The sequence below is a fragment of the Streptopelia decaocto genome, assembly GCF_964273445.1.
Source record: "Streptopelia decaocto genome assembly, chromosome: 3".
Lineage (NCBI taxonomy): Eukaryota > Metazoa > Chordata > Aves > Columbiformes > Columbidae > Streptopelia > Streptopelia decaocto.
Window position 1 is genome coordinate 120540647 of NC_138656.1, and position 15806 is coordinate 120556452.

The 15806-nt window shown below is 53.9% G+C and overlaps 1 protein-coding gene across 1 annotated transcript in view; it reads right to left on the bottom strand.

Annotated features, from left to right (window-relative positions):
• The window catches only part of OTOF (otoferlin), a gene marked incomplete at both ends in the record, with an annotated part of 114500 nt that overhangs the window by 59206 nt on the left and 39488 nt on the right, over positions 1-15806 (bottom strand). The window contains 2 exons of the mRNA XM_082048208.1: positions 7751-7837; positions 11053-11264. Of these exons, the coding sequence (XP_081904334.1) occupies positions 7751-7837; positions 11053-11264 (299 nt within the window). The remainder of the gene's footprint in view (positions 1-7750; positions 7838-11052; positions 11265-15806) is intronic.

The window sequence follows — 15806 nt, forward strand, 5'->3', positions numbered from 1 at the left end:
GGAGGACCCTCCTGGGCTGGTGCTGAGAAGGTTCATTCAGTGCAATGCACATCAGAGCCTTGGCCAACACTGCGTGGCCAGGTACTGAGGGGACATTGTCCCACAGCTCTGCCACCACCCAGGTCCCACAGCGCTCTTCTGGGGGTTTCTGCTCCATCCCCCCCCCACCTCCCCTCAAATACTGGGCAGCAGCAATGAAAATCAGACTTACTGGGACGGGTTGGGGCTGGCACCATTGTCCTGGACCCACCCATGCCAGATAAATGTATTTATGCAGATGTATTCTTAATCATGGTGCCCTTGGGAGTCCACTAGCCCTATAGACAGCGTGATCATCACCCTGGTTGTGGGATTTGGCTGCAGAGGATGCACAGGACCTGTCTCCCCTTTGCGACGTGACCCGGAGGAGGTTTGCAGATGTGGATGGTCCCACAGGAGGCTCCTGGAGACCAGGGCTCATGTGCTCACGTCTGTTGTTCTGCACCTGCAGGGATGCTGGTGCGTGAAGCGTTGGCTTCATCCAGCTCTGGACCACACACCCTGCTCTCCTGCCTTAAGAACTGGGAATTAATTTGGACTAAGGAAGATTTGGAGCGTAAATCAGACTGGCCTGTATCCCGAATCCTGGGCTGGTTTATGCCTGGACAGTCATGTATTCATGGGACATGGGTGACGGGGATGGGCTGGGATGAGAGCAACCCCCACCTCCAAAAAAACCGAGATCCCACCAGTGATGACATTTAGTACCTTGCTACTGACTTGTATCCATCGTTAAACTTAATCCTGAGAGAAGCACCGGAGAGAGAAAAGAAATACTGTAAAATACCATAGTGTCAGACTACTCACGGCAGCAAGGGACACAGGGACCCGGTGGGTGCAGGGACATTCCTGCCAAGGAGGGGTGGTGGTACCAGGGTGACAGATGACGGGGGTGACTTCAGCTGTGTGCACCCAGCAATTGAATGGTACATTGGAAGGGTTGCAAGAAGGATGGGAGAAAATCAACAGGGGCTGGTTGTCTTCAGGAGACAATTTCACTTTGCTCAGGATGAAAAGGACCCCAGACTTGCCCAGTTGTGCTGATGGAGGCACTGGTCCGGTGTGGGACATCCCTAAGATGTGTGCCCAAATGCCACACTTGAGGTAGCAATTTCAGACCCTCCTTATCTACATGGCCATAGAGGTTCTGAACCTGTCTACACCGGTCTCCCATACCAGCCAAGGATGGAGACACACAGTCCTATGTGGGTAACCATCCCTTGGGAGATCCCTCTTTCCTTTGGCTATAGAGACAACCTGGGAAGATCGGGATCATCACGAGAGCCTTGCTGAGCTTCCCAGCGCCGTGGAGGATGGTGCTGGGATGCACCTCTCTCATTCTTATAGACACAGCAGCTCTGGAAAGCCACTGTGAGCAGCGATAGTGCCAAGCAAAGATGTTTGCGCCATTGACCAGCCCAGGCTGACCAGCCAAGAGCCCAGGACTGACAGAAGAAGGGAGTTCTGCCGCTCCCAGCCTCCTGTCAGCGGTATTTCCATCACCAAGTTCAAATCCAGCACTTGGCAACAACCCCAGCTCGGGAGCCAGTGACCCGTGGGGATCCTCAGCGGCAGGCGGAGGGTTGAACCCAGTCAGATACATTTTGGATCCACCGGGTCCCCACAAGAAAAGACACCATCAATAATTCACCGCGACCAGATTGCTTTGGGCTGCGGAGCTCTGTCTTGCCCATGAATATTTCACGGTCAACAGCTATCGGGTGATGCTTCCCAGGATCTCGGTTTCACGTTGGTCGGGAGCCATGACATGCACAGCCCTGTCCCACACAAATTGTGGCCGTCCCATGGGGTCCCTGTTCTCTATACTGGCCATAGAGGGGATGTAAAGAGACATATATATTGGTAAATAAATGGACCAAGGCCCATTCTCTGGCCATAACAGGCCTTGTGTCCCCCAGGTGAAGTCCCTTCTCCCAACAAACTGCATCCAGGCAACTTGTTGGGGGCGCTCCCTGCTCTATCATAGAATCGTTTTGGTTGGAAGAGATACTGAAGATCATCGAGTCCAACCATAACCTACATCTAGCACTACCCCATGTCCTGAGAACCTCATGTCTGTCTGTCCAGCCCTCCAGGGATGGTGACTCCAGCACTGCCCTGGGCAGCCTGTTCCAATGCCCCACAGCCCTTTGGGGAAGAAATTGTTCCCCACATTCAACCTCAACCTCCCCTGGGCAACTTGAGGCCATTTCCTCTGCTCCTGTCACCTGTTCCTTGGGAGAAAAGACCAACACCCTCCATGCTATGACCTTCTCTCAGGTAGTTGTAGACATCATCATAGTCCCTGGTCTATCATAAACCATCCCAGGCATCTACTGAGCCAAAGCCTCGTCAGGGACCACGCTAACGAGCCAACAGATGGGAAGGTGCCACCCCGTGTTCAGGCTTCCTTCCTCACATGGATGCTCCACAGGGTGAGCAGGTTCTTACACCAGCCCCAGTGAAATGTATAAACCTAGACCTGACAGATCTGGGCCTCCAAGGGTTGACATTTAAGCCTGGCTTTGAGGAAGCGCCCTCTGAAGAGCAAGGCTTGGAGGGTGTCTCAGCACCGCAGGGACAGGACTTCAGGGCTGAGGTGGGTATTTACCTAACGTGCTGATCTTCTTCTGCATCGTCTCCAAGGCTGGGGCGTTTACAGAGAGAGAGGAAAAAAACCTCTGTGATATAAAAATAAAGGGCTCTTCTACTGTGTCAGTATTTAAACACACCAGGATGATTTGCTTCAGTATGGGGAGAACATCAGAACACACCAGCACAGCAAAACACTCCATGCACGTCTGCAAACCCACCACCACCCTGCACAGGCCCGATCCTGCTCCGCCACCCCCCGCTGTTCCTACAGGCTCCGCGATGGCCCAGGCTGGTTTGCTGTGGTTATCTGGGTGCCTGGGGACCAATCCAGTGTGGAAGGGACTGGTCCCCTTCGCCCCAACATCCCAACTCTCCTCCTCCCTTCTGCTGGGGGTGAGTTTGCTCAGAAAGCAGTTTAGGCTGGAAAAGGCTCAGTGGGTCGGTGCTGTACCCTGTGCCAGGCTGCCTGGAAGGACATAAGATGAATTATCAGCTCTTCTTCCCTCGGAACGTCCTGCCCTCACCCCATCCTGGTTGATTTTATATGAAAAACAAGTACTTTTTTCTGAATTAAGAGGATGGTTCACATCAAAGTGCTCTTCAATTCTTTCCAAAAACCTGAATATGAAACATCTTCTCTTTTTTTTCCCTTTTTCCCTGTTTGATGTTAAACGCCGGTGCAGGTTTGCCGCAGCCCAAGCCAGGCTCAGCTTTGCTCAATTCCTCCGACATTTCTCGGGCATTGTGTCCTCCTGTGCAAAACCCTCCTGGCACCAGGGGAGCTCAGCTGAAACACAGACAGTGCTAAAATGCCATTAACGCCTCCAGAGCTGCTGCAATCCGTCTGGAGACTGATCCCAGAGCAGATTTGGTGGGGGGGTTGACCCTGGGAGGTGTTGTGCCAATATCTTCTGCATCTTCCCCTTCCTGCGCAAGCTTGTGTGGATGGATCCAGTCCATCACCCCTGAAAAACCCGCCTCAACTGCTGGAATCTCCCTCTCTCTAACCTTTTCTTCACATCCTCACTAGTTGCCCAGCCAGACCAAGCAGGGGTGGCCCTGCCCAGGCATCCTGGAGCAGGTCATGAAGGTCCAGCTCCCGTTCTGCTCTGCAGACAGAGCCCTTGGTCCCAGGCAGGCAAAGGCAGAATGGAATCATGGAATCATGGAATCATGGAATCATTTTGGTTGGAAGAGCCCCTCAAGATCATGGAGTCCAACCATAACCCAGCCCTGTCCCTGCCCCATGTCCTGAGAACCTCATGTCCGTCTGTCCAACCCTCCAGGGCTGGTGACTCCAGCACTGCCCTGGGCAGCCTGTTCCAATGCCCCACAGCCCTTTGGGGAAGAAATTGTTCCCCACATCCAACCTCAACCTCCCCTGGGCAACTTGAGGCCGTTTCCTCTGCTCCTGGCGCTTGTTCCTGGGGAGCAGAGCCCGACCCCCCCTGGCTCCAAGCTCCTTTCAAGCAGCTGTAGAATAGAACAGAACTGAATGGAAAGCAATATAATAGAATATAGAATATTTCAGTTGGGAGGGACCTACAACAATCAACTATTACAACCATCTGACCACTTCAGGGCTGACCAAAAGCTGAATCATGTTGTTAAGGGCATCATGCAAACGCCTCTTAAGCACTGACAGCCATGGAGCATCAACCACTTCTATGGGAGCCTGTTCAAGGGTTCGACCACCCTCTCAAGTGAAGAGATGCTTCCTAATGTCCAGTCTAAACCTCCCCTGGTGCAGCTTTGAGTCATTCCCACATGTCACAGACTGGTTGGAGATCACCCCATCCAACCCCGCTGCTCACACAGGGTCACAGAGCAGATCACACAGGGTCACCAGGGCAGATCACACAGGGTCACCAGAGCAGATCATGCAGGGTCACAGAGCAGATCACACAGGGTCACCAGAGCAGATCACGCAGGGTCACAGAGCAGATCACACAGGTGGGTCCAGGTGGGTTTGAATGTCTCAGAGCAGGAGACTCCACTCCCGCTCTGGGCAGCCCGATCCAGTATGGCTGTTTTAAGAAGAGTATTCCCAGCGAGGCAGCAGCTCCACCGCGCTGCTTCCTGCAGCTCTATAGACTGCAGCCTTATTTCTCAACGTGCTCCTTCTCTCTGCCTCAGTCATTAGCAGGGAGGGACACTTTTCCTTGTCATGGAGGAAAAAATAGCAAAAGGAGCTTTGCATCTGCACTTTCTTGCCAGGAATCCTGCATGGGGAGTGAATTACCATCCCTTAGGGATCTGTTCCTGCTGCCGAGTGCAGGCTGAGCTCAGGGCTTGTGGGTCTCGCTTTGCTAAGGGAGATAAAGCCCAGAGTGACAAAGAGAAGGGAAATGAGGCATCCCGTGCCCACAGCTCAGTGCTGTCACATCCCAAATATCTTCTGCAAGAAAGACCTTGAGGTGCTGGAGCAAGTAGAGAGAAGGGAACGGAGCTGGTGAGGGGCTGGAGCACAAGTGTGATGGAGCGGCTGAGGGACCTGGGGGGTTCAGCTGGAGAACAGGAGCTGAGGGGAGACCTTCTGATCTCTGACCTGCCTGAAAGGAGCTTGGAGCCAGGGGGGTCGGGCTCTGCTCCCCAGGAACAAGCGCCAGGAGCAGAGGAAACGGCCTCAAGTTGCCCAGGGGAGGTTGAGGTTGGATCTTGGAACACGGGGACTCATCCTGGCTGCAAATAATTCTGCTATAACCCCGCTGCCAGCACAGGTTTCCGACACACGTCTCGCCAGCATCGCCGGCACCTCGATCAGTCTGTGAGCGAATGGCTGAGAAGTGCTTGGCAAGCCCAGCGCTCTTTATATATTATTCCTTGTTGTTGCTGCTGCTTTTCCCATTTCAAGGTCTGTTTGTTTCTCCCTCCCCTTTTCCATCCCCTCAGGAAAGGGAATAACACAATAATGTCCCTAATGAGCCAGGGGAGGAGGTAAACAGCTTTGTGATGGCGAGGACAATGACAGAGAGCCTGTGGAAATCCGGGGGTGACCTTTCTACTACCTTCATTCTGACTCAAAGCCCCCACAGGGGGACACAGAGGATGGGAACAAACACACAGGATTACAGGCAAAGGAGCTGCCAAGAAGATTTCAAGTCCAACTTCTCTCCCAAGGGGGATCAGCTCACCCCAAGCCATTCCTCAGATATTTATCCAGCTTGTACTTAAGCATCTCCAGGGCTGGGAGCTGAACCCCCTCCCAGTCCCACCTGGGGTTTCTCTCCCCTTGTCCTTACAGCTCATCTCACTGCCCCTCACAGACACTGGATTTGTGGCTGTCCTGTGCCAAAACGATGAGCAGTTCATTCCCAACTTGACCCAATCCTTGAAGGCGAGGCAGGAGCTAGACTTGGCTTTGAACTGGGCTTGCACAGCATGGCCTGGCCCGAAGGCTGGTGTGGCACAGCAGGGCCGTCCCATCTCAGTCCCCAAACTGAGCAGTGGTACCACGGGAAGCTGAAGGCATTGCACAGCAATCATAGAATCACAGAATCACAGAATCACAGGATGGTTTGGGTTGAAAGGACCGTTAAAGCTCCCCCAGCCCCCCCTGCCATGAGCAGGGACATCTTCACCAGCTCAGGTTGCTCAGAGCCCTGTCCAGCCTGGCCTGGGATGTCTCCAGGGATGGTTCAGCCACCACCTCTCTGGCCAACCTGGGCCAGGCTCTCACCACCCTCAGCACAAACAATTTCTGCATCACGTCCAGCCTGAATCTCCCTCCTTTAGTTTAAAACCATCACCCCCTGTCCTGTCACTACAGGATCAGAGGGGCAGGATCCCCCCCAAACCTGCTGCTCACGCGGCTGGGGACGCAGCCCAGGACAAGGGTGTTTTTTGGCCAGGTCATAGCCAATCTCTCACCCCCAGCACCCCAAGTCCTTCTCCTGGGCGCTGCTCTCTCAATGCCCCATCCAATGCGTGGTGTGTCACCTCCCACATCTGGGCTTGGCCCAAGTGGCATCTGAGCATTTGGGGACCCCCAGGCATCCAGCAGCCTTGTCAGGGCTCTTTGACTGTCCCTCCATCTCCAGGCACCCAGACACCCCAGATGCAGCTACCGCCTGGGGCATGTGCAGGAACAGCCATTGTTCTGGGGTGTCCTGCTCACGGGGTGTGTGCTACAGCCTCCTGTGCGCTATGAAATTACAATTTCCATGCCACACACCCTGCCTTTGAAGCCAAACTGCCTGGCATGCATCACACCCATTGCTAATGCTTCCAACCCAAAGAAAGGGTTTGGATGGGCAACCCCTAATGTGCTCTCTGGGACTGTTGTACCCCCCAACCCTGAGCGGGGATCATTTGGGTCAGGGACAGGCAGTCAAAACCTTCTCAGAGACTGTCCTAATAATTTACTAAAGTTGTGGGCACTTCAGGTGCTTGGTCTGGCACTGTCTGATTAATGAGACTCACCAGTATAGATGTGGCCATCAATTCCCATGACACAGAGTCAATATCTTCATGCTAGTGAAGCTTGAGGCACCCGGCAACAGGCTGTGTGGGGAGATGCTGGGAGAAATGAGCTCCCCAGAAGAGCCGTGTGTAGGAAAAACCATCCTCATGAGCTTCCTGCCATCACTGGACCCACACGAGTTGAGAATCCCCTCCAAAAATGCTCCTTCCTTTGGCTGAGCTGCTCCCAACTCATCGGGTTGGTCCCTGGTTTTGGCCTGAACTCTTTTGTGCAGCTGCTCCCCAAACTCTCCCTGGCACAGGGTGGGAAGGACTCACAGCCCCACACCGCAAGATCAGCCATTGCAAACAGCACTGGGATCCCCAGCACATCGACAGGAGCTGGACACGGCCGGGCTGGCGCTGGGGACAACGGTGCCTGGTGTGTGGTGGGACCTGGAGAAGCATGGGGACCTCAAAGGTGAGGTGGCACCCCAGCCCCTCCTCCATCCTGGATCCCAGCACCCCTCCTGAGCATCCTTTCCAAGGATGCTTTTCCAGCCGCTCCATTTCTTCTCCCCACCAGCTCTCCTGTGGCCGAGAAATGGAAATCCAGGGGTGATGCTTGTGGGACATCCAAAGGGACAGGACAGGAGCAACACAGCACTGCAAACCCCACAGGCACAGCACGAGTGGGTGCTGAGCGGCTCCCTACCTCGTGTTGAGGGATCCCTGGCTAAGGGTGTCCCCCTCTCCCAAAAGTTCGTCTTCACTGTGGTAATACATCTCGTCCTCTTCCATCCTGCCAGGGTGGTGACACAGAAAACATCAGCCCTTTCCGTCAGTGTTTGGAACAGACGCGGTGGTGACATTAATGAGCAGGTCCCTTGGGGCTGGCAGGGCAGCAAGATCCAGCCAAGCCTGACAGCCCCTGAGCTCAAATGACCTCCTGGGGGACAAGGCTCCAAACCAGAGGACCTGGGGAAGCTCCTTGGGACAAAAGCAGCAGGTGAAACCTGTTTTAGTGCAATTCACAGAATCACAGGGTCATTTTGGTTGGAAAAGACCTTTAAGGTCACCAAATCCAACCATTAACCTCACACCGGCAAGTTCACCACTGCCCCATGTCCTGAGAACCTCATGTCCATCTGTCCAGCCCTCCAGGGCTGGTGACTCCAGCACTGCCCTGGGCAGCCTGTTCCAACGCCCCACGGCCCTTTTGGGGCAGAAATTGTTCCCCAGACCCAACCTCAGCCTCCCCTGGGCAACTTGAGGCCATTGTCCACATGCAAACTTAAGCCTGGGACAGTAGGACTTGCATGCCTGTTTTTTTGGCTAAGGGATTCTCCTCTTTCTCCTCCTTTGAAACAGTGGTGGAAAAGTCCTGTGTACAAAGGGATTTTATTTTTTAAAGCATCATGGATCTGAAGGAGAAACTGAAGGCAAATATCAAGGGACTTTCACCCAACTGTGACCACCAGGAGCCACTCACCCACCTGCCGAGAGCTGCTGACCTGTGGAAAAACGCAGTGCAAGGATCACAGTAACATGCGGACACCACAATGGTATCGAACCTCCCCACGGCCCCGCTGCCTGCTTATAAACTGCTGCATTATTTCAGGTCTCCAACAGGAAGGATTTTTCACCAGCGATGTACAAACTAACTCAAACAGTCCTTCTGCTCCAGCACAGCTCAGCAGCCACAACACGCACCCGGGCAGGAGAGCTCAGCAAACTGCACCCCCAGCTGGGATCTTCCAGGCTAAACACGTCTGTGCTCAACCTCCAGCTGAGCTGAGCTTTATAGATTTACTTTACATGTCTGGAAACCTCATCCGGAGCCTCCATTCATCTGCCCGCCTGCTGCAAGCGCTGCATCAGCCACGCGCCGCTAACGGCATCGCCGGCGACAGCAAAGCCACGTGCACATCGTGCTGCCCACGTCTCCAGATGATTTCCCAGCATACGGGGTGGACAGACAGACTGAAAGCCACTCTGCAAGCCGGGCTGTGCTGGGCTCTGCTCCTTAAATCCTTCAGCATCTTCCCTGCTCAGCAGCACCACGGTCCGCTGAGCCAGGAAACCAAACTGCACTTGCAATTTGAAAATTCACAGGTTTCAGCCCAATTCACACAGTTAATGAACTGCCTAAGAGCAATGCGAGGGGCTGGAAATATCTTCCCTCAATTCCACACCACGGGGAAAGAGAAATTTTGCCCTTATATGGCCACAATGAAGTGCTAAACCCAGGCAGAGAGCAAGCGCTGCTGAAGAACGCAGTTGCGTAACCCCATGGGGGGACGTACGGCTGCGGCAGCGCCTGCCCTGTAAATGCTGTGTGAAAAGCAGCCGATTCCGAGGAGCGTGTTTGGATCCACAGCTCTGGCTGGGCTCCCCTGTGGATTTGGGGACACCTTTGGGACCGTAGCCCTTGAACAAGGGCTGCGCTCACCCCAGGAGAGCGGGGGTGACCTGGGGACTCTGCCTGTCCCACTCACAGTCACTCCCCTCCACCAGTTTATCTCTTTCCACGAGACTTTTAGCAACTTCAGGACTTTGACGTTTCCACTCTGCCAACTGAAAGAGGCCAATGAGTTGAAGAACTACTGGAGTGGAAACAAAAAAAGTCACTATTGTGAACAACACAACTGCATAAACTATGTAAACCTGCTTGAAAATCTGGCTTTGCAGCCCGGGAGCCCAATATATTTACAGACAAGCAGTTTTACACTTGCAAAACTCTATTGTCTGGTGAGCTGGGTGGGGATTTGAGCACGGGGTTGAGAGTATCCATGATGGGCTGGGCTGGATCTGGCCCAGCATCCCTCAGTGCCCATGCACACCTTGGCCTCATGGTTATATATGAGGTGGTGAAGGGGTCATTCCTCCCACCGAGGACTCGAAAGCCACAGCTTGTGGCAGAACTGGTCCCAGCTTGCACGTCGTCCCATGGACAGCCAACTGCAGCGTCCCCAGTCCTGAGCCCTCTCCACCCATCCCAGTCACCGGGAGGGTTTGCAACTGGTTACAGCAGCTCTGGGGCAGAGAACAGCAGGATACGGTCCCTGAGCTTGTTTTCATCCAGTGTCAGGTCCCGTGAGCTTAGGAAGACACAAGGGTGATGCTAAGGACTGTTAAATGAATATAAAGCTGGTAGCAGCATCCCTGAGAAGAACTAGAGGTGTCCCCACCTGCCACCACAGGGTGACGGGTCCCTCAGATAACCCCAACAGGGCTCTGGTCCAGGCGCTGCCTTCGGGACAGGGTTTCAGTCAAGGCTGGTGAGGTGCAGAGGTCCTGACATGCTGCCATGGAAATATCTCAGAGGAGCCTCGTGCTTGTCTGTCTGAGGGTTAATGCTGCAAGGGAGGAGCAAGGGTTCGTCCCCTCCTCCTGCCATGGTGTCCCTGCCTTCTCCTCCAGCCTCTGCCATGTCAACATGGGCTGTGCACACTCACAATGTCCCCAGTACAGGGACACGGGATGTGTGCACTCATGATGTCCCCAGCACAGGGACACAGGTCAGTGGCGCTGTCACCTTCCACCCCAGAAGCACCACACGGGTGTGGTTCTTTGGCCAACATGCACTCGCCCCTCAGCACGCCTGCAGCTCAGTTCTGGGGTCACCACAAGCTCCATCTAGATGCAAGACCCCACACGTGGCTCTACACCCCACACATGGCTCTACTCCCCATGTGGCTCTAATCCCATCCAATACAAGTCCTGACCAAAAACCAGACCCTTCATCCTCTCCGAATCTATAGTTAATTACATTTGCATCATGCTACAAACCTCAGCGCTTGCTGGGAGGTTCTGGGCAGGTGTGGAGGACCTGCTGGCACCGGGGTTGGACACCGACAGCCCAACCTCACCTCCAGCTGTGGTAATGGCTCTTCTGACAGCCAGATGTGACGCACCATAGAAGAGCCCTGGGGCAATGCTGTCCTTTTGTGACAAGCCAAGCCCTCCCCAAGCCCGCTGCCCTCACACATCTCCAAGTGCTCAGCCCCACATTACCTTCTGAAGCTCCTCTCCGTGGACTGCTGGTTGGATTTACCCGGAGAGATGTCCGAGCCTTGCCGGTGGCCAGAGAGGAGGCTGTCTGTCTCTAAGGGGTACCTGCCGTCCCCCTCCGAGTGGACGCTGGGGGTCTCCAGGAACTCCTTGTCATTCCACGCACCCATGGTCCCGTCCAGAGCCTGGTACCTGATCTCTATGGAGATGCTGGTCTGCAACACACAAGGAAGACCCAATCAGCCCCCAAGGGAGGAAGGAAGGTCCTGCAAAATCTGGAAGGCAGGAAGAGCTGGTTGACCTCTGAGCTTTACTGACCCCAAAGTCTCTTCTTTCCTTATGCAAGAGACAGTTGGAGAGCAGGTCTTTGGCTACAGGAGGTGCCCAATGCCAGGGTGAGGGGCAACGGGCACACACTGAAACACAGGAGGCTCCATGTGAACATGAGCAGAAACTTGTTTGCTGGGAGGTGCCAGAGCCTGGCCCAGGCTGCCCAGAGCGGGTGTGGAGTCTCCTGCTCTGAGACATTCAAACCGCCTGGACCCACCTGTGTGATCTGCTCTGTGACCCTGTGTGAGCAGGCGGGTTGGATTCGGGGATCTCCAGAGGACCCTTCAACCCCAACCAGGCTGGGATTCTGTGATTGTGTCTGACCTGGCACGGTGCTGCAGCCTTTCTCCTGCTCAGGGATTCACTTGGAGTTGCTGGTGCATCCCAGACCAGCTACATCACACACGACAATCACAGAATGTCAGGGGTTGAAGGGCCCTGGAAAGCTCATCCAGTGCAATCCCCCCGGAGCAGGAACACCCAGCTGAGGTTCCACAGGAAGGTGTCCAGGCGGGTTGGAATGTCTGCAGAGAAGGAGACTCCACAACCCCCCTGGGCAGCCTGGGCCAGGCTCTGCCACCCTCACCCCCAACAAGTTGCTTCTCCTCTTTCAGTGGAACCTCCTGTGTTCCAGTTTGCACCCATTGCCCCTTGTCCTGTCCCTGGTTGTCACCAGAAGAGCCTGGCTCCATCCTCCTGACACTCCCCCTTTCCATATTGATCCCCAGGAATGAGTGACCCCTCAGTCTCCTCTTGTCCAGCTCCAGAGCCCCAGCTCCCTCAGCCTTTCCTCCCACGGGAGATGCTCCACTCCCTCCAGCATCTTGGTGGCTGCGCTGGACTCTCTCCAGCAGTTCCCTGTCCTGCTGGAGCTGAGGGGCCACAACTGGACACAAGATTCCAGGTGTGGTCTCCCCAGGGCAGAGCAGAGGGGCAGGAGAACCTCTCTGACCTACAGACACCAAAAAGAGACACCAAAAGCCTCAACCAGCAGACAAACCCTTCAAGCAGCTGAAGGCACCATGAGCAGATGAAGCCGCGTCATGTTGGTGGGTTTTTCTCTGCAGTGCATCACCTTGTGAAGAATTTGTGCCCTGCTGTGAAGTGCTGGGCTGCCAAACCCCACTGATGGATGAGGTTCTTAGGGATGTGGTTCAGAGGTGGACTCAGCAATGTGGGGTTAACAATCAGACTCGATGATCTTAAAGGTCTTTTCCAATCAAAATGATTCTATGGCCTCAAGTTGCACCAGGGGACGTTGAGGTTGGATGTGGGGAACAATTTCTTCCCCAAAGGGCTGTGGGGCATTGGAACAGGCTGCCCAGGGCAGTGCTGGAGTCACCAGCCCTGGAGGGTTGGACAGACGGACATGAGGTTCTCAGGACATGGGGCAGTGCTGGGGTTGGGGTAATGGTTCAACTCAATGATCTGGAGGGTCTTTTCCAACCAAAACGATTCTGTGATTCTACACTTGGTGCCTTGCTCCTACCTGGCCCAACCCTGGGCAGGGTTTGCCCAGCGATGGGTGTCCCTGGGGAGGTTTGGGTAGACCCTGGTTTGGGGAGGGGGTGTCCCTGCCTGGCCATGACCAGCCTGGCTGGGTCATGGGGACAGGAGGGACCTGCCACTGCGTCTGGCCAAGCTTCATCTCAAGCCTCTGAACGAACCAAGAGAAGGTCCTCTCATTCTTCTATATGGTCGTGCTCCACTTACCCACCCAAGATTGTACCAGGGTACTGCATCAAATTCCCTGAAAAATCATTTTCTGTATCTAATTACAAATCAAAGCTGTGAGTTCATCTTGCTGCAAAAAGCCACCGGCCCTACCTTAGCCCTGAAGTCCAAAGCTTTGGGCAAAACAGCCAGAAAAATACCTCTGCTAAGAAATGTAACTATTTTGAAAGGCAAACAGCTGCTACAAAGATCAAAGCAGAACCAAAAACCAGATGAAAGCAAAACAGAAACAGCCTCCACTTGGCTTCCACTGAGAAATTATAAGTTATTTAATATGCAAAGGCATTTCTGGACACAAGGACAGAACAACAAGGTTGTCAAAGAGTGAGTGGGGAGGTTTATCACCAAATCTTCCTTTAGTTCATGTGTATGTGTAGAGGGGAGCAGCATCCTGACCTGCTCCAACCTCAGCTTGTCAGCGGGACCACGGGAGGCTGGAAAACGCAAGATGTGGCCTGGAAAGGTGCTGTTTATTGAGCAAACGCCAGCCACGGGCTGACTCAAACCCAGAGCTTTGTGGAACGTTTAGACTGTTTCTTCTCTTTGTGCAGCAACATCCAAATTGGAGTCAATCGGAACGATTTGCCACACTGTGCTGACCCCACCAAGCTGGTTTGGGTCGTTTCAAAAGGCAAATGCAGAGGACAGACAGAGGTCCGTGGTCAAACAGCAAGTTTTCACGTTTTTCTCAAACCGCCTCAACTCTGTCGTGAAATATTTGATCTTGAAATCTCACCTTTAAACTATATTTAAAGGTTTAAAAATCCTTCCAAATAAATGAAGCATTATGGCTGTAATGAACTGAAAGAGTTCGGTTTGGGCTGAATAAAATCATGAATTGTGGGAAGGGAAATTAGTAGGTGTGAGCTGAAACCAAGAGAAATTCACTCTGGAAACAAACCCCTTGTTTTTCAAAGCAAAGAAAATGAAGGGGTGGAATGGTTCAACGCAGGGCTGGTGGATTGCGCTGTCAAAATCATTTAACTGGGTATTTTGATGTTGGGGGTGCGGGGGTATTTTTGTTTGTTTGTTTTTTCACCACTGGAGATAATAACAAATTCTGAGATGTCCCAGCCCCCCTCTTGTAGGAGCCCAGTGACATGATTGTAATGATGTCCCTTCTGGCTTTACAATTCCTAGCTCTTTTAATCCCTTTGCTGAGGCAGGTCAAGAGATCAGGGCCGGCTGGAGCTGCTGGGGATGTTCTACAGCCAGCCCGGAAAACAATTTCCAACCCTTCCTTTGTGTTTGATTACAGAAAGATCAAATTATGCTTGGAAACGTTCATTGACCACAGCTGAACACGAGCCAGCGTGTGCCCAGGTGGCCAAGAGGCCACAGCACCCTGGCTGGTACCAGCACTGGGGTGGCCAGCAGGCCCAGGGCAGTGACCGTCCCTGTGCTGGGACCTGGGGAGGCCAAACCGCCAATCCTGGGGGCAGTTCTGGGCCCCTCACGCCAAGAAAGGCCTTGAGGTGCTGGAGCGAGTGGAGAGAAGGGAACGGAGCTGGTGAGGGGCTGGAGCACAAGTGTGATGGAGCGGCTGAGGGACCTGGGGGGTTCAGCTGGAGAACAGGAGCTGAGGGGAGACCTTCTGATCTCTGAGCTGCCTGAAAGGAGCTTGGAGCCAGGGGGGGTCGGGCTCTGCTCCCCAGGAACAAGCGCCAGGAGCAGAGGAAACGGCCTCAAGTTGCCCAGGGGAGGTCGAGGTTGGATTTAGGAACAATTTCTTCCCCAAAGGGCTGTGGGGCATTGGAACAGGCTGCCCAGGGCAGTGCTGGAGTCACCAGCCCTGGAGGGTTGGACAGACGGACATGAGGTTCTCAGGGACATGGGGCAGGGACAGGGGTGGGGGAACGGTTCAACTCAATGATCTTGAGGGTCTTTTCCAACCAAAATGATTTGACGATTCTAAGCAAAACCTTTTTCTATGCAGCTCAAAGGACGAGCAGTGCAGTTGGCCGGTTGTCCCACCTCCTCTGCCGGGCAGTGGTTTCCCTGCCTGCCCAGCTCTGCCTCCTCCACATGTCTGATCATTTTTCAGCCCCTTTCTCCTCCTGCAACAGCCCTCACTGGCCATGGCCCGCTCCTGGGCCCGCTAAACCATCAGCATCTTTTGAGTCCAGGAGAAAGCGGGTCACGTCTCCAGGAGGGTTGACGCTGCTGCCCATCAGGAGATAGCCCACAATTATATTTCCACTAACATTGCTCCATGCAAAATGTCCCAGATGTCACCATCTGGATTCTCTTTTCTCAAGGCTCCTTCGGTCCAAATTTATCCTCGTGCTGGAGCAAAGGCAGCGAGTGAGTGGTTTGGAGACAGAATTTATGAAGCAGAGTTGTTGCTGTGCCCGTGAAGTTGCGGTGGATGGTGCATGGGAGAAGGGATCCGAAACCTTTCTGAAAGCCCAAAATGCAAACATGTACCCTCACCTCCCAGCTCCGGTTTGAACACGGGTGACCTGGGGCTAAGACGATGCCCCAGAAATGCGTAGAAATTGAGGGATTTGGCATTTCTGCCCCCAGCAAGCACTAGAAATGCAGGATTTGTGCATGTGATCCGTATGGCTCGCAGCGTGCAGAACACAGGGGGATTTATGGTCTTACCCATGGGAGATCCGAACCCCTGTAATACCTGCCTTGCCCAGGCTGCCCCAACAGACAACGCTCGGTAATTCTGTTTTCCAGAGCAC